General features: G+C 41.4%; 1 protein-coding gene across 2 annotated transcripts in view; it reads left to right on the top strand.

Annotated features, from left to right (window-relative positions):
• The first annotated feature begins 726 nt into the window (after positions 1 to 726).
• LOC144600944 (pleckstrin homology domain-containing family S member 1-like) overlaps positions 727 to 23,700 on the top strand; it is a 35,405-nt gene continuing 12,431 nt past the window's right edge. Inside the window, exons 1-12 of one of the 2 annotated variants that reach the window (XM_078412837.1) lie at positions 727 to 890; positions 4,550 to 4,594; positions 5,671 to 5,777; positions 6,610 to 6,731; positions 9,063 to 9,197; positions 11,973 to 12,045; positions 12,179 to 12,217; positions 12,958 to 13,071; positions 17,134 to 17,238; positions 19,304 to 19,405; positions 20,790 to 20,851; positions 22,388 to 22,468. In XM_078412837.1, coding sequence (XP_078268963.1) covers positions 4,582 to 4,594; positions 5,671 to 5,777; positions 6,610 to 6,731; positions 9,063 to 9,197; positions 11,973 to 12,045; positions 12,179 to 12,217; positions 12,958 to 13,071; positions 17,134 to 17,238; positions 19,304 to 19,405; positions 20,790 to 20,851; positions 22,388 to 22,468 — 953 coding nt within the window. In that variant the 5' untranslated portion in view covers positions 727 to 890; positions 4,550 to 4,581. Of the gene's footprint in view, positions 891 to 4,546; positions 4,595 to 5,670; positions 5,778 to 6,609; positions 6,732 to 9,062; positions 9,198 to 11,972; positions 12,046 to 12,178; positions 12,218 to 12,957; positions 13,072 to 17,133; positions 17,239 to 19,303; positions 19,406 to 20,789; positions 20,852 to 22,387; positions 22,469 to 23,700 lie in introns of both variants that reach the window. The other variant, XM_078412836.1, reaches the window with a different exon arrangement.

Below are 23,700 nucleotides of genomic sequence, written 5' to 3'. Positions count from 1 at the left end.
GAGGGGAGGAGAGAGGGGAAGGGAGAGATAATTTTATGATTGCCAGTTAAATAAATCGTTTTTATTGGGTGAATAAATGGTGCATTAAAAACATGCAACACAGCGCCAGAGACCCGGTTCGATCCTGACCTTGGGTGCCGTCTGTGTGGAGTTTGTACGTTCTCCCCGTGACCTGCGTGGGTTTTCTTCGGGTGCTCCGGTTTCCTCCCAAATCCTAAAGGTTGTAGGTTTGTAGGTTGCAGGTTTGTAGGTTAAATGGCCCCTAGCGTGTGGGACATAACTATTGCACGGGTGGTCGTAGTGAGCGCCGACTCGGTATGTCGAAGGGCCCGTCTCCACGCTGGATCTCTCTAATAAATGAACGCGAGTGGATTACTCCACAGATTGCCAACACGGGTCGAATGGTTTCCCCTTTTTGAGGTGTAGTGGATCTTTAGCTGTGTGGATCTTTAGCTCTTTAGCTCTGTGGCACACAGTCAGACCAGCCCCAGAGTTAGGCGGGGTCAGCATTTTTTTGGTTCCAGACAGCCTCGTTCCACCTGAACACGAAACACTTGGCTCGGGATTTGCAAGGTGAGTTTAACTGTGCAAGCAGCGCGCAGACTGAGCGTGGTGTAGACACAGAGGCACTGGGAGCCACCAGAGAGGGTGATGAGTGCGCCTCCACAAGCGATCTCCTAGGCAGCCGGAGGTGGTGGTTGGGGAGAGGGCGAGGGAGAGGGCGAGTGTGGACCAATGCCAGAGGAGCCAGTGCGGTTACAGTGGCGTCAGGGATAGTAGACCAGGCAGTGCGCTTGACACTGGCGTCTGTAACTGCTCGCTGAACACACCCACAGCCTGTTTACACGCAGCTTGGAAACTTGGATTCAGGGTGCAAATCCCGACTGAAGGTATTTGGCGTTCTTGCAAAATAGTAAAGTTAACGGGGAAACTAATCAATGTCAAAAACAACACTGTGTGCACTCGTGTAAATGTATTTCTATTTGCTCTGATTTGTATGTTTTATGACATTGCTGCGTATTATTACCTCAGTGGAGGCCGCTCGGCCCATAGTCCATGCCAGCTCCCAGTGCGATGCCGTCCCTTCATTTACTTCCTGTTTCACCTATTTCTCACGTCCCCGTTGCTTTGCATTGACTCATCCATCGGCCGCCGCCCGGCTGCGGATGATTTGCAGTAGGCGACCAAACCGCCAGCTTATTTACGGGTTGTGAGCTGATCTTTGGCCCTCGGTTGTTACTAAATGCACCGGGGCAATCAATCCCTCGCCGGCAAACACTTCCCGGTCTGTAATCGCAGCCGCCGCTGTGCAGTTCCTCCATAACGCAAGACTCCAACTGCCCAGGATTGAAAGAGAGGCAAGTGTTTAATTTTCATATGCACCTGGACCTGAACAATGACATTCTTACTGGCTGTAGTTTTATTGACCCAAGAACGCAATAACACAACAAATAAATATAAGCTCACGTCGGCACACTCCAAAGACACACTGGTTTGTAGATTAATTGGTTTCGGTGAAATTGTAAATTGTCTCTAGTGTAGGATAGTTGAGGCCAGTTCATTGGCTATATTTAAGAGGGAGTTCGATGTGGCCCTTGTGGCTAAAGGGATCAGGGGGTATGGAGAGAAGGCAGGTACAGGTTACTGAGCTGGATGATCAGCCATGATCATATTGAATGGCGGTGCAGGCTCGAAGGGCCGAATGGCCTACTCCTGCACATAGTTTCTATGTTTCTATAACATTAGTGGGATCGCTAGTCGGTGCAGACTCGGTGGGCCAAAGGGCCTGTTTCCATGCTGTATCTCTAAACTATAAAATAAAGTCATCGGAGCAGAATTAGACCATTCGGCCCATCGAGTCTGCTCCACTATTCAATCGTGGGTGATCGATATTTCCCTCTCAACCCCATTCTCTTGCCTTCTCTCCATAACCTATGACACCCTTACTAATCAAGAACCTGTCAATCTCCGCTTTAAAAATACCCAGTAACTTATCTTTGACAATGAATTCCACAGATTCACCACCCTTTAACTATAGAAATCCCTCCTCATATCCTTTCTAAAGGTACGTCCTTAATATGGAATGATGAATTATACCATAAATTAATAATCAGTTGTACCAGGTAACCGTAATAGCTGAAGTATGGAGTACGACCGAAACAAAGTCCGGAATAGAATGGGTTGCTGAGGTTGGGTTGTCCTCAGGATCGTGCAGTGTGGTTCAAGAATCATGGAGTCATTCATCACAGAAATGGGTCCTTCGGCCCAAGCACGTCCATTCAGACCAAAATGTTCCATCTGAGATGGTTCCATTTGCCTGTGTATGGCCCATGTCCCTCTAAACCTTTACTATCCATGTACCTGTCCAAAATGTATTTTAAATGTTTTTGCACCTGCCCTAAGTACTTCCTCTGGAAGCTTGTTCCATATATCTACCTACCATCATCTGTGTGAAGAAGTTACCCCACATATTTCTATTAAATATTTCCCTACTCACCTTAAATCTATATTTCTTGATTCCCCTGCCCTGGGAAAAAGATGTTGTGTTCACTCTATCCATTACCCTTGTAATTTTGTAAGGCTCTATTACCTCAACCTTCTGCACTACAAGGAATAAAGTCCTAGCCTGCCCAATCCTATAGCTCAAGCCCTCAAATCCTGGCAACATCCCCATAAATGTTCCCATCTTAATGGCATCTTTCATTAGCAGGTTGAACAAAGCTGAACAGAGCAATTCAAGTGCAGCTTTACCAATGTTTAGTGCAACTGTAATATAACCTCCCAATTTCCATACTCAATCCCTGACTGGTGATGGCCAGTGTGCCAAAAACCTTTTTCACCAACCTTTCTCCCAGCAATGCCATTTAAAGGGAATTGTGTATTCCCCAATCCCTGTGCTCTACAACATCCCCATCATCCACCATTCACTGCCAAGGTCCTTCCCTGGTTTGACTTCCCAATATTCAACACCTCATATTCATCTGAATTAAACTCCAGAGCCAGTCGTTTCCTGGGAAGAAGGTGTTCTTGAAACTAGAGGGCAAGGTTCTCAGACTCCTATACCTTCTTCCTGAAGGTAGCAACAAGATGAGAGTGTGGCCAAGTTGGTGTGGGTCATTAATGATATTAGCTGCCTTTTTTGATGTAGCACTTCCTGCAGATCCCTTCGATGGCAGGGAGGTTAATCCCCATGAAGGACCAGGCAATATTATAGCTTCCTCATTCCAAGGTGTTCAAGTTACTGAACCAGGCCTTAAGGCAACCAGTCAGTATGCTCTCTACTGTATACCTGCAGAAGGAGATTGAGGGGATTTGGCATGTTGCTAATGGCAAATCCCTTTAATCTTCTAAGAAAGTGAAGGCATTGATGAGCTTTCCTTGTGATTGCAAAGATGTGCTGGGCCCAGGACAGATCTTTAGAAAATTGAAGTTGCTGATTCTCTCCACCAAATACTTAGCTCTCCCTTCCTGAAGTCAACAATCAGCTACTTTGATAGACACAAAATGCTGGAGTAACTCAGCGGGTCAGGTAACATCTCTGGAAAAAAAGAATAGATGATGTTTCAGGTCAAGACCCTTCTTCAGGGTTCTTCAGACCCTTCATCTTCAGTGTAAACCAGCATCTGCAGTTCTTTTGGACACAATCAGCTCCTTTGTCTTTCTAACGTTGAGAGCAAGATTATTGTTCTGGCACCATTATCAATCTCCGTCCTGTACTTTGACTCATCACGACCCATTATCCGTCCAACAATAGTGGTATCACAGTGAATTTAAAGATGCTGCTGGAGTTGTGCCTGGCTACACAGTCATGACTTCTACTTGGGCTCGTGTGTTTTAATTCCCAAGGACATATTTTTCCCCATCTGTCATCAGGTAGAGCTGATCTTAAATGGAATCCACTCGGGTTGTGGGATGAAACTAATAAAGTTCTATTTTTAAACATTAAAGTTGAAAGATATCCAAGGTCAATTCATAGTGTTTGTGAGTGTTAGCAAAGAGCCAATAGAAGGTTCTGTTCTTTAGTGATGTGCTGCCGTCACTGACATTTTGGCACTGAATAGGGCTTGAGATACTTAGACAATAGACAATGGGTGCAGGAGTAGGCCATTCGGCCCTTCGAGCCAGCACCACCATTCAATGTGATCATGGCTGACATTCTCAATCAGTACCCCATTCCTGCCTTCTCCACATACCCCATGACTCCGCTATCCTTAGGAGCTCTATCTAGCTCTCTCTTGAAAGCATTCAGAGAATTGGCCTCCACTGCCTTCTGAGGCAGAAAATTCCACAGATTTACAACTCTCTGACTGAAAAAGTATTTCCTGATCTCCATTCTAAATGGCCTAACCCTTACTCTTAAACTGTGGCCCCTGGTTCTGGACTCCCCCCAACATTGGGAACATGTTTCCTGCCTCTAATATGTCTAACCCCTTAATAATCTTGTACGTTTCAATAAGATTTAAATACTTCTTTCAAACTGCATTTTTATTTTGCTTCATTGCAATTTCAAGTGGAGTTTGACTCGTGTGATTTATTTTTCTCCAAGCAGACCCTTCCTGATTGCGAAGATTTTTTTGAAAAATGAATAAAAAAGGTATGCATTTTACATTTTCAAATGACTTCCATTTTTTTTAAGTTACCCATGCATGATTGCATTACTTAGCTTGGGTTGTAATCCAACACTCAAATGATTTGACTAAAACAATGTGAACGTGACTGGTGAAGAAAAAGAAACCTTCTCCCATGCAAGAAAGTTGCATGCAAGAAATTTGCCCCAAAGGAGTTGGCTCTCATTCTGGATGACTAATGCTTCAAAAAAGAATTGATTATCTCATTTGTGAACAGGACTGAAATTTTTGGGAGTGGGTAAAACCTTTCATGATAAGCTATCTGCATTAGCAATTCCAGACTATTCCAACATGGACATTTTATCAGTGCAATGCAACATAAAAAAATTAAATGGTTTTGTAATGGAACTTGCATTGTGTACCTTTGGAAGTTTAAAGATTAGTAGTGTCCCACCCCTTGCTTCTCAGGAATGAGTAGGTTAACCTATGATACGCATTTGATGGCATTGGGCCTGTACTCACTGCAATTTAGAAAAATGAGGGGGGACCTCATTGAAGCATACAGAATGGTGAAAGGGTTGGATAGAGTGGATGTGGGGAGGATGTTTCCACTAGTGGGAGAGTCTAGAACTAGAGGTCATAGCCTCAGAATTAAAGGGCTTTCTTTTAGGAAGATGAGGAGAAATTTCTTTAGTCAGAGGGTGGTGAATCTGTGGAATCCTTTGCCACAGAAGGATGTGGAGGCCAGGTCAGTGGATATTTTTAAGGCAGAGATAGATTGATTCTTGATTAGTACAGGTGTCGGAGGTTATGTGGAGAAGGCAGGAGAATGGCGTTAGGAGGGAGAGATAGATCAGCCATGATTGAATGGGGAAGTAGGCGATGGGCCAAATGGGCTAATTTTACTCCTATCATTTATGACTATAAACTGCACTATCATGAAAGTAAATCATTGAGACACTTTATACACTACTCTGTTCACTCCTTGTGAGTAGTGTTTGCACTGATTTCATGTTTATAATATATAATATATTTCTTATAATATTAACATGACTTATCTGATGAAATACAGTTAAAATGATACTACCATGTTTCATAATAGGAGCCCGGTCTGCAGTATTTTACACCGAGAATATCATCAAGAAAGAGGACATTTACTTTGAGGGGTATTTAATAAAATCACCACCTCCGCTTCTGTTTGAACAAAAGGTACATTCAGAATAATAATTGAAATATATTCGAAATTAGATTTTTTTTATGCACTCATGAAGATATTGATGGTTTTGCAAGTAAAGCTAATTCCTAAATAACAATCCATATAAACATAATGTAATATTGGAAATGTTTACACAATCAGCAGGAAGTTCAAGGAAAAATTTAATAAGAACCTGAGGGGTAACCACTTTACACAAAAACCTCGTTCCACTGCAAAATGTCCTCAAAGTATGTCTATTTGAATGTTCTTTTCTCCTGTAAAATCCCCTCAAGGAATGCTTACTCAGGATGGTATTGACAAACCTCAAGGCCGTGTATCAAGAGGCCACAAGAAAAGCCTGCATTAGTAGGAAAGGAGCACATCATCTCACAAATCTTCTCCCTACCTACCAAAAGCCTGCTGAGTTACTCCAGCACTTTGTGTCTACCTTTGCTATAAACCAGCGTCTGCAGTTCAATGTTTCTACTCCCTATTTGCCACCTTCTGCCCATCTGTGGAACGGTCCATAGTTTCCAAATGGGGTTCCTCACCTATTTAAGAACCCATAAATCCTGAGTGAAAGCTAGTCATTCTCAATACCAGGGGACTGCCTAAGAACAAGAACTATTAGACAAAAATATGAACACATATGATCTACTTACTTCAACATGATGTAAGATTTACATTTGCTAAAGTTAATCTTCATGACATATCCTCGTCGGTAATGGCCTGTTATCACACTGCTGCCAACCAACCGCACATATTTTTAAATTGTATTTATATTGTGTTTATTCTTGGTGTTGGTTTGGTAGTATTCAGGCTAAACTTTTTTTTTAATTTTCTCAGAAATCATGGAAAAAGCGATATTTTGTACTGGCAAAATCAAAAGATGAATACATCTTGTTTTACTACTCAAAAAAAGAAAGAAGCAGGAAATTACCTTCACGTGGAGAAATATCTATAAGAAAGTAAGAACACTGCATTCCTTAATTCATTTTTGATTCTTTTTGATGCACTGAAGGTCTCCAGTTGTTTTGTACAATACCTATACACAGGGGTGCAGTGGTGTCGGAGCTCAGTGGAGCGCCGCTCCAGCATCTCTGTAAAATAAAAAGCCAAAATAAACAGTGGGGAATTTTATCTAGCGGGGAATTTACCAGCAGCCGCTCTGGCACCAGTGACAGCTCCGACATCTAAAAAACTAGCACTGCAACACTGTCTATACACTTTGGAATAATGCGCCTTTCATTAATTTGCCTGGCTAGTCAAACTACTTTTGCAAATAGAGAGCAATATTAAAGGCACTGCTAACTTTGTGTCAGTTGAGAATGGTACCTCTAACAATTTTCAATATTTGCACTACCCACAAAGGGCACAATACGAATGATTCGTTCTCTACTTCAGGAACAAATTACGGATCCTAAAAAGTCATAGCTCCTATTGTTATGGGAATAGCGCACCCGGTGGTGCAGTACCGGGGATATAGCCATCAGGCTGTAGCCAAGCTGATCCTGATTTAAAATGGCTGAACCCAAGACTCGAGTGTAAAGCCTCTGTTAATTAGTTGTGTAGCTGTAATGTAGCAGGTTACAGAAAGGAAACACACTGACAAAACACCTATGATATATTTTTTTGTCCTTTTCTCGAACAGTAAATATGCCTTTCTTCTCTTCTCCAACTTCCTACTATTCTTGCTGGATTTAAATTAACTTGCTCCCAGTATACTCATGAATTTTGTGAAAAACCTGAGCGCACGAGGAAAGGACATTGCCAACTTTTACCCAATGAAAACATTGAATAGCCGTAAAAAAAGCTGAAACCAATAGAGGCCAGAGGGAAATGGCTGTGTCACATGTAATGTGGACTCTTATACATCGGCGAGATCAAACATAGACTGGGCGATCATTTTGTTGAACACCTTCTCTCAGTCCTCCTGAACCTACCTGATCTCCTGGTTGCTAAACACTTTAATTCTCCTTCCCATTCCCACACAGACCTTTCTGTCCTAGGTCTCCTCCATTGTCAGAATGGGGCTAAACGCAAATTGGAGGAACAGCATCTCATATTTCGCTTGGGCATCTTACAGCCCAGTGGTATGAATATTGATTTCGCTAACCAGATAGCCACGTCATTCCCTCTCTCCCTAACCCTCCCCCACCCAAATCGCACCAGCTTCTCATTTTCACCCAAAAAGCAACTAACAACAGCCTGTTTCCTTTATCGTCGTTACTTTTTTGCATATCTTTCATTCATTGTTCTTTATCTCTCTTCATTGTCTATATCTCTCGTTTCCCTTATCCCTAACCAGTCTGAAGAAGGGTCTCGACCCGAAACATCACCTATTCCTTCTCTCCAGAGATCCTGCCTGTCCCGTTGAGTTACTCCAGCATTTTGTGTCTATCTGCTTAATACAAATCAAGGTGGCTGTGGTTATCGAAAATCAGATAACATTACTCATGTGCAGAATTCCTCTGGGGTGTGAAGTTGACAATCTCTTTTTGGTGTTTCATTCATGCCTAGTCATCTGCGATTAGTTCAGGAATAAGCTATAGACCAGACATTTCTCTTCTGTAGACAGCACAATACTAGTGGGAGAATCTAGGACTAGAGGGCATAGCCTCAGAATTAAAGGACGTTCTTTTCGGAAGGAGATGAGGAGATATTTCTTTAGTCAGTGGGTGGAGAATCTATGCCACAGATCTTTCCTACAGAAGGCTGTGGAGGCCAAGTCAGTGGATATTTTTAAGGCAGAGATAGATTTTTGATTAGTACAGGTGTCAGAGGTTATGGGGAGAAGGCAGGAGAATGGGGTTAGGGGAGATATATCGGCCATGATTGAATGGCGGAGTAGGCTTGATGGGCTAACTGACCTAATTCTTCTCCTATCACTTATGACAATACCTTCTTAAAACATACAGATTTGGGCTGATAAGTGACAAATCTCATCCGGCTAAAGAAACCCCAATCTACTATTCTTAGCCTTCATTGTTGGCATTATTAGCAATCATTCTTCCATCAGTGTCCCTGAAGAAAACATTGGTCACAACCCAGTGGGTTTCACCATTTCAACATGAAAACTCTTTCCCTCTCAAATTCTGTGTCACTTAAAAGTCTAAATCAAGAGAATACTTACCTTTAACCTGGAATGATGCAGCTCCAACAGAAGTTGGGATTTGTCTTTAACATTTCATAACTGCTTTTACTTGTTAAAGCGTAATTAATGCATTCAATAACTATAATACTTCAAATATATTTGATTTTCAAGCTAGCCTTCAATATATTCCTCTTTATTTAAACAGAATTATAGAATTGTGCATAAGACCAGATTACCATCGCAAATGGAGTATACTTCAGGAACTTTTTTCAATCCACTCTTCTGAAAATGTTATTCTTGTGCAGACAGAGGAAAGAGAATACTTTTTTATTGGAGACGGGTGAGTATTCAGGACTAAAATATTTACATTGGGTGTTTTAAATATCAGCAAATGCAGATTATTTTGAGTGAGAAATCACAGTGGACCTATGATTATCTAAATACACTGAACAGAACACCCTTGGGATTGATATCCTGAAACATATGTAAACAAACTTAACAGAGGTGCTAATAAATTACATTGTACCATGTCTTTGATCCTTTCTACCTCCTGTTTGCTCTCCAGTGACTTCTAAATATGAAAGTCAAAACAGGTCCACCACATATTGTAGGGATTACAAGTATTAAGAACATGCTTCCGCTTCAAACCCTCGCAGCGCTTATATCTGAGGCATGAAAAATAAACTAATGTGGAGTCAAGAAGCAGCCAAATAATTGATTTAATATCCCATGCTTTGATGAAAAGTATAAGAATGACAAATCTTAAAATGAAAATATGTGTAAGAACAAATATGTGTAAGAACAAATGTAGTGAATGTGTTTTGTCCTGAAATTAACTAATCTAAAGCAGGGTCCCGACTGGAAAGGAGACTGAAGAAAGGTCAAACCCTAAACGTCGCCAATCCATTCCTGCCACAGATGCTGCCTGACCCACTAAATTACTCCAGCACTTTGTGTTTTGCTGAAGATTACAGAATCGGAAGTTCCTTTTAACTTTCTAATCTAAAGCAGGAATTGATTAAGACACAATAGTTAATTGCATCTTAATAACTTTTGGAGCATTTGATCAAATGCAAGGAATGCTTTGGAAGGCAAAGGACTTCTTAAAATATTAACAAGAAGTAATTTTGAGTGTGTTCCCCGCTTTATATTTGTTTGGAATGTTATATGTTTGTTTTTCTGCCTAGTAATTTAAATGCTACGAAGACAAATGAGTAGTTTATTTATCCAAGCCTATACTTTTTAGACTTTAGTGATACCGTGTGGAATCAGGCTCTTCGACCCACCGAGTCCGCGCCGACCTGCGGTCACCCCATACACTAACACTGTCCTACACACGAGGGCCAATTTACAATTGACAGAAGCCAATTCACCTAAAAACCTGCATGTCTTTGGAGTGTGGGAAGAAACCGAGCACCTGGAGAAAACTTACGCGGTCATAGGGAGAACGTACAAACTCTGTATCTGTAGTCAGGATCGAACCCGAGTCTCTGGCACTGTAAGGCATCAACTCTACCACTGTGCCGCCCTTTTGGAGGCCAAAAAGCGTAAGGGATAATCAGATAAGATCGTCATCTTGATTGCTTGTTCATCATTTTGCATTGCCCTCGTTCAGAATCTCCGATCTCAACAGCTCATGGTGGGAATTGAGAATAGATAAACAGAGTTAGATTCATAGAGTCGCACTTATAGTCATAGAAATAGGCCCTTCAGCCCAACATGTTCATGCTGACCAAGATGTCTACACTAATCCAATTAGCCTGCATTTGTCCCATATCCCTTTAAACCTTTTACTACCCATAGTAAAAACTATTTTAAATAGCTATTGAAGATTGTAATTGACCTCCTTCTATTGTCTTCTCTGACAGCTCATTCCATATACACACTATTTTCTGAGTGAAAAATGTGTCCCTCAGAATCCTTTAATTCGTTCCCCTCTCATCTTAAACCTATTTAAGTTATAGACTCTGCTCTTCAGGGAATAGGGCTATCACGCTCTCTCCTTTCTGTGCCCCTCATGACTGTATAAACTTCTGTCAGTTCACCTCTCTGCCTCCTTCACACAAGAGAAATGGAAGCACGGTGGTACAGCGGTAGAGTTACTGCCTCACAGCACTGGAGACCCAGGTTCGATCCTGACTACTGGTGCTGTCTGTACAAAGTTTGTACGTTCTCCCCGTGACCGCATGGGTTTTCTCCAGCTGCTTCGGTTTCCTCCCACAATCTACAGACGCACAGGTTTGTAGGTTAATTGGCGTTGGTAGAAAATGTAAATTGTCCCTAGTGCGTATGATAGCGGTAGTGTACAGAGTGATCATTGCTCGGCGTGGACTCAGTTGGCCGAAGGGGCTGTTTTCACGTTATATCTCTAAAGTCTAAAAGAGTCCTAACACATCCAGTCTTTCCTTATAACTCAAGCCCTCAGACCAGGGTTAACAACCTAGCTTAATGATATCCTCCCTTAGCATGGTGACCAGAACTGCACACAGTACTGAAAGTGTAGTTGAGCCAATGATTTGTACAACTGTAATGTGATATCTCAACTACTATAATCAATGCCTCAGCCGATAAAGGCAGGCATACCATATGCCTTCTTCACTATCAGCATCGCCATTTCAGGGAACTATGTAGTTCCCCAAGGTCTCACTGTTAAATGGTTTAATCAATGATACTTTATTGTCACATGTATGCAGGTAGAGTGAAATTCCTTTTTTGCACGCAGTTCAGTAAAAATCTTACTGTACATAGGCACAACGTAACAAGTACAAGAGTGTAGAAATAATACATTACACTGAGATAGCACACAAGAGTCCAGTATCATTTCCCAGGGTTGTGTGTGTGTGTGTATGTCCTGACCGGCTTTAACATCCCTAAATACATCATATTGTACTTGCCTGAGTTAAATTCCATTAGCCATTCCCTTGCTACACTTTTCCAGTTTTTCAAACCCTTCACAGGCATTAAAACAAGTTTTAATGTATCATAAAGTTACAGGAAGACTGTCAATAAACAAAGTTGTGAGATTGAACAGATAACGTGCGGAATATATTACATGGGCAAATGGTGAGCATTTCCTCCAGGATTTACTCTTTTATTTGTGTTCTTTCCTCCTCAGAAATTCTATAGAATCATTGCACAGAGTAATCGCAAATCTGCGTCAAAATTTTCCATCTGAAAGCGAAAGTCAGGTAATAAAACATTGACATTATCATGAAAAAATATATAATTATCATGATTTTTTTTTTGTGGATTTTTAAAAAAATATCAAAAAAATACTTTATCGAAGTAATAAATATTTACAAAACATCTTCTTTTCAACAGCCCCTTCCGACATTTCTGGAGGTTACACGTTCAATACAGGTATTCATTTCCAAATTTACACCAAAATGTACACAGAATCCCTTATTTGGATGCATGCAAAACAAACTGTGGTGTGGATAGAGTAGACAGTCAGAACCTTTTTTTCCTTGGGTAAGACTGGAGGGCATAGCTTTAAGGTGAGTGAGAGGGACAAAGTTTAAAGCAGATATGAGGGGAAAAATGTTTTTACACAGCGAGTGATGTTTGGAATACACTGGCGTGGGTGGAGGTGGTGGAGGCAGACACAATAATCGCATTCAAGAGGCTTTCAGATAAGCACACAGAAATGCAGGGAATAGTGGGATATGGATCACATGCAGGAGAAGGAGAGAGTTTAATTGGGCATCGTGTTCAGCATGGATGTTGTTGGCCGAAGGGCCTGTTCCTGTGCTGTAATGCTTGATGTCCAAACTTTCAAATGTACACTTGCATTAGAATCAGCTAAACAGTATATCAAATGCGGCACTTGCTTTCATAACATTTGCAACATGTATCTATCATCTCGTAAATACTGGTAGTTGACTGGATTATTGGTTAAAACAAATTGAATCTGATTTCATACTAAACCCCTGAGATGTAATTTTGAATGCGGGTAACACCTTGTCCAGAAAAGCCTAGTTAGAGTTATGTAATCCTACAGTGTCCTATACTACTGAAAAATCAATAATTGAATGAACAGGCCTGACCAGTCAACTTATTGGATGCTTGGTTTTCAATAGTTAAATACTTATTGTTTCTAGAATACTTCCATTGAACTTGTGAAAACTGAGCCGAACCAACAACAAGACGTTCCCTTACCGAACCAAGCCGAATCAATTTACGCCTCAATCAAAGACATGCTCCTGGAAGCAGAGGTAATACAGTGTGTTCATGGGCAGCATTTGAGCTGCATTGCAGGACGATGATACCTCTTAATGGGAGTGGGGAAGGAAATGCACACACGATAAAAAGGCATCATGTATCACAATGTTGCACTGTAACATTAATGCTAAACATATATTCAAAGTTATTGATTAATTGGAGTTTCAAATTTGATAACATTATCTTCTTCTTTCGTATATCAACTACAACAATCAAACGTGGCAATTGGTGCTTCAGAGTACCGTAGTTGAAGCTATTCTGCAAATTTTGCCAGTTCCGTAGAACTACCCAGGGTGGACGACAAGGACGTAAAGCAGCCCCCACCCCATAACATTATCTTATCAGCCTGTTTGGCATTCAGGTGAAAGTTCAGAGGGAGGGGGAGTGACCTAATTAAAGTATTTAAAACTGAACGTTTTTGAAAGAGCAGGCTCCCAGTGTGTCATAGAGTTTGGAACCACAACGTTCGGCCCAACTCGTACATGCTGACCAAAGTGCCCCATCGAAGCCAGGAGCATTTGTCCCATATCACTCTTTCCTATCCCTATACCTTTCATGGTGTCCTTTGAATTCTGTTATTGGACCTGCCTTAACTACCTTCCATAGCATCTCATGCTTCAATTACATCAGTGGCTTGTTCCATATACCCACCACCCTCCAAGTGACAAGGCTGCCCCCTGGGTTCTTATTAAATCTTTCCCCTCTCACCTTAAACCTATGTCCTCTGATTCTTGATTCCCCTGCTCTGGGTAAAAGACTGTGCATTCAGCCTATTTATTCTGAAGTGCTTTTCACTGCAGAGAAAGAAATCCTACACAATAATCATCAAAAACTCACATCGGGAATTCCGATGAAGCATCGTTACCCAAATGCAAATGTAGAATTTGATGCCAGAGGGATTGGTTGAGAAGAATATTAAAGGAGTATTAAAGGACAAATTGATTTAGAATAAGAGGGTGGTGGGAATAGAGGGAATAGAGGGGAGGCAAAAGAATTATGAGGAAAGATACAAGGTTTGAGTGTCATAGAGTGTCATGGATGAGTTGAGCCAAAAGCTCCTTTTGTGTTATAAAATCTATATGTAGTAAGTAGATATTTTGAGAATGCCTCAAAAACCAATTACCATCTCATAGAGATCATTTGGATAGTTTTATTTAGAGGGCGGCACAGTGGGGCAGTGGTAGAGTTGCTGCCTTACAGCACCAGAGATCGTGTTTCCATCCTGACTACGGGCGCTGTCTGTATAGAGTTTATATGTTCTCCCTGTGATCCCATGGGTTTTCTCCAGTTGTTCCAGTTTCCTCCCATATCTTGAGGAAGGATATTCCATATCTCCCATATCTCCAAATTTGAGGAAGGATATTCTTGCTATTGAGGGCGTGCAGTGTAGGTTTACTAGGTTAATTCCCGGAATGGCGGGACTGTCATATGTTGAAAGACTAGAGCGACTAGGCTTGTATACACTGGAATTTAGAAGGATGAGAGGGGATTTTATTGAAACGTATAAGATTATTAAGGGGTTGGACACGTTAGAGGCAGGAAACATGTTCCCAATGTTGGGGGAGTCCAGAACAAGGGGCCACAGTTTAAGAATAAGGGGTAGGCCATTTAGGACGGAGATGAGGAAAAAAAAATTCAGTCAGAGAGTTGTGAATCTGTGGAATTCTCTGCCTCAGAAGGCAGTGGAGGCCAATTCTCTGAATGCATTCAAGAGAGAGCTAGATAGAGCTCTTAAGGATAGCGGAGTCAGGGGGTATGGGGAGAAAGCAGGAACGGGGTACTGATTGAGAATGATCAGCCATGATCACATTGAATGGTGATGCTGGCTCGAAGGGCCGAATGGCCTACTCCTGCACCTATTGTCTATTGTCTATCTTAGATTTGCAACTTTGTAGGTTACGTGGTTTCAGTAAATTGCCCCGAGGGTGTAGAATGTGAAACTGGGATAACGTGGAACTAGTGTACAGGTGATCGTTGGTCGGCATGGACTCGTTGGGCCGAAGGCTCTGTTTCCACGCTGTATCTTTACTGAACTAAAAATATGCATTTTTATTCATTTAGTGCAATTGTTCAAAATTAGTTAAAGAATATTCCAATAGTGTATTTCACTGTTTCTGAAATTTGTTTTCCATTGTATTCAGTTGAATGGATTTTTCAAAGCATATTTCAGTAATTGAGTAAAATTTTCTAGTCCCGTGCTTCGCTAAACAAAATAGTTAGAAAATTCATCCAGTGAAAATAACATAAAATAACAACATTAATGTGTTCTCCACTACAATTACACTTCATGGATTAGCTTTATGCATTTCAAATGATGAAAACAATTTCTAAATCATGACAACAAGAACTAGGGTTGACAAAAAAGTTTCAATAGCTGATTAAAAGGTGGAACTTAATGTACCTCTGCATTTTGATGCCAAAAGGACAAGTTTGTCTACACCGATTCATGCCATAAACTTTAAAACAATTATTAGATCACTAACTGTTGTCTGCATTTATGTTGTGTGTTGTGGAGATTGCTATTAACAATTAACAATTTGCATCATCAAGATAATGCAAAAGGCCAAATTGTCAATTTATCTCACAGACCAAAATGATCTTTGACAGCGAATCATTGAGATGGCCTAATCTGAAATACCTCCATGTACATGAACAGGGACATTTTTGTTCAACAGGTTTAGAGGTCATAAATTATTGTAATCGGCGACGAGGCAGCACAGTGGCACAGTAGTAGAGTTGCTGCTTTACAGCACCAGAGACCCAGGTTTAATCCTGACTATGGGTACTGTCAATGCAGAGTTTTGCGTTCTCCCTGTGACCGAATGGGTTTTCCCCGGGTGCTCCAGTTTCCTTCCACATTCCAAAGGCGTACAGGTTTGTAAGTTAATTGGCTTTGGTAAATTGTAAATTGTCCCAAGTGTGTAGTGTAGTGGTCAGAGTGGTGGGCCGAAGAGCCTGTATCTCAAGTCTAAAGTGATACTTTGAAAGTGAAATTCATAGATGTGGTGGAAAGTATTGAAATCATGAGGCGACATATCTGACAGTTGTGATATCATGAGAGGTAGAGTCATAGAGGGGAGATACATTTTCTCCCGGTGGATGCAACAAGGACTACAAACCATCATGGTTGCCAGCAAAAGACTACAAAACCCATAGTCAGCAGGGCTGCCTGCCCTGCTGACACTGATTGCTGCTGACACTGATTGCTGCTGACTGATTGCTGCTGACACTGATTGCTGCTGACACTGATTGCTGCTGACACTCATTGCTGCTGACACTGATTGCTGCTGACACTGATTGCTGCTGACACTGATTGCTGCTGACACTGATTGCTGCTGACACTGATTGCTGCTGACACTGATTGCTGCTGACACTGATTGCTGCTGACACTGATTGCTGCTGACACTGATTGCTGCTGACACGGATTGCTGCTGACACTGATTGCTGCTGACACTGATTGCTGCTGACACTGATTGCTGCTGACAGTGATTGCTGCTGACACTGATTGCTGCTGACACTGATTGCTGCTGACACTGATTGCTGCTGACACTGATTGCTGCTGACACTGATTGCTGCTGACACTGATTGCTGCTGACACTGATTGCTGCCCAGCTGAACCAGGTGAGCTGATTGCCTCAGTGAGAGAGCTAAAAGGGAAGGGAAGCAGTGTATTTAACAAGAGAGACAATGACTGGAGCAGACAGGGAGAGAAGCAGTGTTTGAGTTATAGTTTGTAAGAAGGCAGCAAGCTACAGTTTTGATTTAACTACCTGTTTTGGTTTTGTGTACCTGTCTGCAAACAATTAAGTTTACCTGTTTTTGGAAAAGACTAAATATATGGAATTTAAGTTTGAAAACAAGAACTTTTCTGTCTTCATTTCCGGCACCCACACCTCCCAACCTTCAAGAGAAAAGCTCCTGACCTCTCAAGACATCACACAGTGAAACCATTTTGAGCTGACCTGGTGCAGGAAGCACATAAGATGCTACAGATTTCAATGCATTTGATGGACAAACACTCTATTAACAGATTATCAATGTATCTTTGTTTGCAGGCTAATAAACAAGAAAATGCAAAGCCATTTGTTGAACATACTTTCTCAGAAACGACAGAAGACATTTATGATTTTCCCAGGAATCATCTCCACAGGTTGTCACAGGTAATATTCATGTCCTCATTATAAAGTGTTGCCACCCCGATAGAACTGCTGCTTCTTGGCTCTCGTGACCAATATTCAACACTATGTTTGTGATTTTCCCCTTGAGTACCCTGTTTTCTTCCCAAATCTTAGAGTGTGGTGTGATAGGTTATTTGGCCACTGTAAATTGCTCCTGGTAGAGATGACTAGTGGGATCTATGGGAAATTGTTGCAAATGTGGGGAGAATAACATAACATGAAGGTGTGGAATTCTCTGCCTCAGAAGGCAGTGGAGGCCAGTTCGTTGGATGCTTTCAAGAGAGAGCTGGATAGAGCTCTTAAGGATAGCGGAGTGAGGGGGTATGGGGAGAAGGCAGGAACGGGGTACTGATTGATAGTGATCAGCCATGATCGCATTGAATGGCGGTGCTGGCTCGAAGGGCTGAATGGCCTACTCCTGCACCTATTGTCTATTGTCTATTGTCTATTAGTGCAAATGACTGTTTGATGGTTGGCATGGATTTTTTAGTTTAGCTTAGTTTAGAGATGCAGTGAGGAAACAAGCCCTCCCACCGAGACCAGCGATTCCCGTATACCAGCACTATCCTACATAATAGGGACAATTTACACTTTTTACCTAAGCCAATTAACCTACAAACCTGGAAGGAAACCGGAGTACCCGGAGAAACCCCACGTGGGGAGGGACAGGGAGAATGTACAAACTCCCTACAGACAGCACTGTAGTCAGGATCAAACCCTGGTCCCTTGCGCTGCAAGGCAGCAACTCTACCGCTGCGTCACAGTGCTGCTCTTGGTGAGCCAAATGGTCTATTTTCTCTGCTGTATACATTGTGATGACTCATTGAATTTTGTTCAAGGTGAGAGCACACTAGAAAATCATCTGGCTGCCCCTTGACCACCAAGGTACGAGTTAGGACAGGATGATGTCAACAGCCCTAGGCTTCAGGACTTCTCCTTTTCCAATCGTCCCTAAAATAATCAACTATGTGGATTTCAGTAGAGCATTACATAAAGTCCCTTAGCGTTAATGCCATGTGAGCAGCCATGAACTTGCAGGATTTGCCTTCTAAACGGTCTCTGCATCTTCAAATCCATTGACTTCAAATACGTTGCCATCTTGAACTGTGCTGCACAGACCATAACTGAAATCATCTCCTATTCAACAACACCTTACATTGGCTCCCCATTAAGCACCATCTTGATTTTCAGACTCTCAGCCTTATTTTCAAATTCTTCCATTGCCTCACCTCACTCTATCTCTGTAATAAGCCATGCTAATTTCAGTCCTCCCATTCTGCCATTAAATTTCATCTCCAAATTTAACACTCCTAATACTTGAGACCTCGTTTACAGCTATCAAGACTCTAGATGCTGAAACTCACTGCCTCTTCATGCCTTTCTCCATTGAAATGCTCCCTAAAATCCATCTCTTTTGCTTATCCACCCTACTATTTCCTTCTATGGCATAAAACCTACAATTTTGCCACACTACATATTCTATGTGAATGAAGGTTGCATCGCTGTCATACTTCAGTGATTTATTTGAATCCTGTCAGCAATGTTGTAGTAAAAGCAGAAGTGGAAACATGCTAATAATATTGATATCAGCAACATTGAAACATATAAGATTATTAAGGGATTGGACACGCTAGAGGCAGGAAACATGTTTCCAATGTTGGGGGAGTCCAGAACCAGGAGCCACGGTTTAAGAATAAGGGGTAGGCCATTTAGAACGGAGATGAGGAAAAATATTTTCACTCAGAGACTTGTAAATCTGTGGAATTCTCTGCCTCAGAAGGCAGTGGAGGCCAATTCCCTGGATGCTTTCAAGAGAGAGCTAGATAGAGCTCTTAATGATAGCGGAGTCAGGGGGTATGGGGAGAAGGCAGGAACGGGGTACTGATTGTGGATGATCAGCCATGATCACATTGAATGACGGTGCTGGCTCAAAGTGCCGAATGGCCTACTCCTACACCTATTGTCTATTAAGTTGTGACATGAATATAATTGTTATGATAAAGTGACAAAACAATAAGTTGTTTCACTCAGCTTTTATCATTTGCAGCCTACACCACACCTGGACAACAAAGAGAAGCCACGTAGTTATTCACTGCCTTTTCCAGACACAAATTCCGTCTACGATGATCCCAGGAAGATTATAACTCAAGTAAGTTTATCAGAGATTTTCAATAATAATTCCTGCTTCTTACCTACTAATACGTCTATTTACACTGATAGTATGATGAAATATTAGTTAAGTTACTGAACTAGTATCCAAGGATATAAATCATTGATTATAATTTATTTTCAGCCAGTCAAATGAAAAAATAACCTTGTATTGTTAGTTTGGTTTAGTTTAATGTCATGCGTACCGAGGCACAGTGAAAAGCTTTTGTTACGTGCTATCCAGTCGGCAGAAAGCCGATACGTGATTACAGTCAAGCCGTCCACAGTGTACAGATATAAAGGAAATAACATTTAGTGCAAGGTAAGATCTGATTAAAGATATCCTGAGAGTCTCCAATCAGATAGATGGTAGTTCAGCACCGCTCTTTAGTTGGTGATAGGATGGTTCAGCTGCCTGATAACAGCTGGGAAGAAACTGTCCCTGAATCTGGAGGTGTTCACACTTCTATACCTCTTGTCTGATGTTAGAGGGGAGAAGTGGGAGTGTCAGGGGTGAGACTCATCCTTGATTATGCTGGTGGCCTCGCTGAGGCAGCGTGAAGTGTAGATAGTCAATGGAAAAGAGATTGTTTTGCGTGTTGGTCTGGGCTACGACCACAATTCTCTGCAATTTCTTGCGGTCTTGGATGGAGCTGTTCCCAAACCATGTTGTGATGCATCCCGTTAAAATGCTTTCTAGGGCGCATCGGTAGAAGTTGGTGAGTGTTGTTAGGGACATGCCAAATTTCCAAGCCTTCTCGGGAATTAGAGGCATTGATGTGCTTTCTTGATCATTGCTTTAATATGGCTAGTCCAGGACAAGTTGCTGGTGATATTTACTCATCAGAATTTGAAGCTTTCAACCTTCTCTACTCTGGTACCATCAATGTATATGTACCGTATATGTACCGTTTCATTTCCTGATGTCGATCACTATCTTCTTTGTCTTGCTGACATAGTGAGAAAGGTTGGGTTACGTAGTTCTCAATCTCCTTCCTATACTCCGTCTCATCATTATTTGATAACTGACTTGCTGCGTGGTGTCATCCGTGAATTTGTAAATTGAGTTGGATTTGTACTTGGCGTGCATAAGGAGTAAAGGGATGTACTTATGCGTGCATAAGGAGTAAAGGGATGGAGGTGGTTATTGATGATGGTAATGTTCATGGTGGCTTGTACTGATGTGAATGGTTAACCAGCTTATAAACATGCTCAAAGGAAGGACACCTGTGATCCTTACCTGATCCAGTCTGTTTGTGATTCCAGCCCACCGATCTGGTCTTTTATGTAGTTGGAGATTTAAAACATTTTGTGTTTGAATATGCAGTATGGCTCTTTTCTGAATTAACTTTTATAAGCTAATGTTTTTTTTTAAACAAATCTAGAATTGGAGAAGTAAGAAAGCAATGTCAGCTGACTCGGGGATCTATGAGCCCATGGCTGCAATGTGAGTATAAAGAAGAATTTGAATGGCAACCCAATAGGCAAAAGTAATAGTTGATAGTATACTGAAAGATCATTTTGAGGAGTATTTTTCTCTCATACATTGCAAGCCCATTGTATTATAGATTGTGTAGACAGAATTGATCCATATGTGTTTTTTAACTTTCATAAAGATTCTGTTTCAAAATGCCTGATGGGCCAGAAATGTGACTACACTGTGCCTGTTCTTTATGATGCCCAAACAGCATCTTTCCCAAACTTGCCTTACCTGTTGGAAGCTTAAGTTTATTATAAACTGAAAGTGCACCTTCTGCCCTCCTGGTAAAAATCAACAAAATCACTATGTAGTGGCCATACTTTGGAGTTCGCAAGTTCTCCACGTGAACGTGTGGGTTTCCTCTCGGGATGCTCCGATTTTCTCCCACATCCCAAAGACATACGGATTTGTTGTTAATTGACCTCTATAAAATCGGCCCTACCATATAGGAAGTGGATGAAAAAGTGGGATAACATAGAACTGGAATGAATAGGTAGTCAGCGTGGACCAAATGTTTCCATGCAGTATCTTCAAACTCTAACCTTAAGCTAGTATCTACATGAATGGTAGAGCTGGGTATGGGGGGGGGGGGGGATTTTGAGAATGTGGAAAGAGCAGGTTACAGGGAAAAGCAGTGGTGGAGTGGCATTGATCTGTGAGATTTGATGGGCTAAAACATCCTTCCATGTCAGGAGAATTATGAACGTAAATGCTGAATAAGTTATAACTGTAAGCTCGGCACTCTTAAACAGCAACCGGTATCTATGGAGGTTCCATCTGGCACTGTTGTGCAAGAGCATGGATTCTTCCTCTATACGAGAAAAATATTACATTCAGAACCATGATAGGATTCTGCTGCTGTGAGTGTTGGGAAATGTATACACATCAGCAGGCTGCTGTGTGAATCGCTTTCCTAAATCTTATTTTAAACTGCCTGCCAGATTTGATGGAATTGAGATCTCATTGAGAAGTTCATAAGTGATAGGAACAGTATTGAGCCATTCAGCCCACCAAGTTTACTCTGCAATTCAATCATGCCTGATCTATCTTTCCCTCTCAACCCCATTATCCTGTCTTCTCCCCATAATTCCTGACACCCTTACTAATCAAGAATCTGTCAATGTCTGCCTTAAAATTATCTATTGGTCTCCACAGCCGTCTGTGGCAATGAACTCCACAGATTCACCATCCTCTGATTGAGAAATTCCTCCTCATCTTTCTAAAGGCATTTCCTTTTATTCTGAGTCTATGGTAGCTAATGCTAGACTCTCCTAGTAGAAACATCCTTTTCACATTTACTCTAGCCAGGCCTTTCACTATTTGGTAAGTTTCAATGAAAGTTTCCCCATATCCTTCTAAATTCCAACAAGTGAAGATTGTGAAAGTATGTTAGAAATAAGTATTCGGACCTTGAATTCCATATTACATTATACTCTTTTTTTAAAACTAAAAATGGGAAATTGTGTTTCTTGTAAGTTAATCTTTTTGATGTTTTTATTGCAGTAAAGACTGGCGTGGTTCAGCTTCATCAATCAACTATCCTGCATCTTCTGAGCATTTACTTGAAGACAATAATATGGCAAAGTATGTACTTCTAGCATAAATATGTGACATTTTAGGCACCAACCATAAGCTGCAGTTTACTTTTGATGTTAATTTACCTCACTAAGTACACCTTGCCTGTTCTCCATTTTACTCCTTCTGCTAGTCATATGCAGTATTTATACTTCCAAACCCTAGTAAATATTTAGCTGGGATTAAAGGTACCATCTAGTCAGTTTTCACTCTGCTCAGACGAGCAACAAGGTTTAGTGGAGAATTGCCAACTGGCTTCAGTTTAGTTTCTGGCCTATGGGAAAAATATTTCAGACAAATATTTCTTAAATGAAAATACATTTGAAACGCTTACTACATTATGCATATAGAATGGATCTCAGGATAAAGTTCTATCTAATTCTGCTAAATTGGCTTGATAGCTTTACAACAATTGTAGTATATCTGAAAAAAAAGCATGAAATGATCTTTAAACTTTGACATCAAAGTTCCAGGTGCTGTTTTTTTCCTTGTTGAAGCTGCCACCACCCACAGTTCACCTGAGTTGTATAACCAATATAACCATGTAACAATGTTATTCTTTGCAAATGACAAGAGATGCTTTTCAGTGGGAATTCTGATGTGATGGCATTTTTCCATTTAAATACCAGGGAGTGGTACAGTGTGGATCTGAACAACCTGATCAGCCTTTAAATAACATTCAATCGGATACAGGTTATGGAGCTAAACTCCATTTGTCATCTGTCCACCCCTGTGGCGAAATTACATTGAAATTTATATTTCCACGTTTTGTCAATTTCTTGAAGACAAACACTGCAGATACTGAAAATTTAAGATGGAACAAGCTGCCAGAGGAGGTAGTTGAGTCAAGTACTATCACAGCATTTAAAATGGGCAGCATAGTGGTGCAGCTGGTAGAGCTGCTGCCTTGCAGCGCAAGAGACCCAGGTTTGATCCTGTTCACGGGTGCTGCTGTGTGGAGTTTGTACGTTCTCCCTGTAATGCGTGGGTTTCCTCCAGGTGTCCTGTTTTCCACCCACATCCCAAAGACGTGCAGGTTTGTAGGTTAATTGGCCCTGTGTAAATTGTCCCTCGCATGTAGTGAGTGTGCATGGATAATATGGAACTAGTGTGGTCAGCGTGGACTTAGTGGGCCGAAGGGCCTGTTTCCAAGCTGCATGTCTAAACTAAACTAAAAAATAGACACTTGGACAGGTACATGGATAGGAAAGGTTTGGGAAATATGGCCAAAGGAGACTTAC

The sequence above is a fragment of the Rhinoraja longicauda genome, chromosome 16, assembly GCF_053455715.1.
Source record: "Rhinoraja longicauda isolate Sanriku21f chromosome 16, sRhiLon1.1, whole genome shotgun sequence".
In the NCBI taxonomy this organism is placed as follows: Eukaryota; Metazoa; Chordata; class Chondrichthyes; order Rajiformes; family Arhynchobatidae; genus Rhinoraja; species Rhinoraja longicauda.
This window is presented reverse-complemented; position numbering and strand designations above follow the sequence as displayed.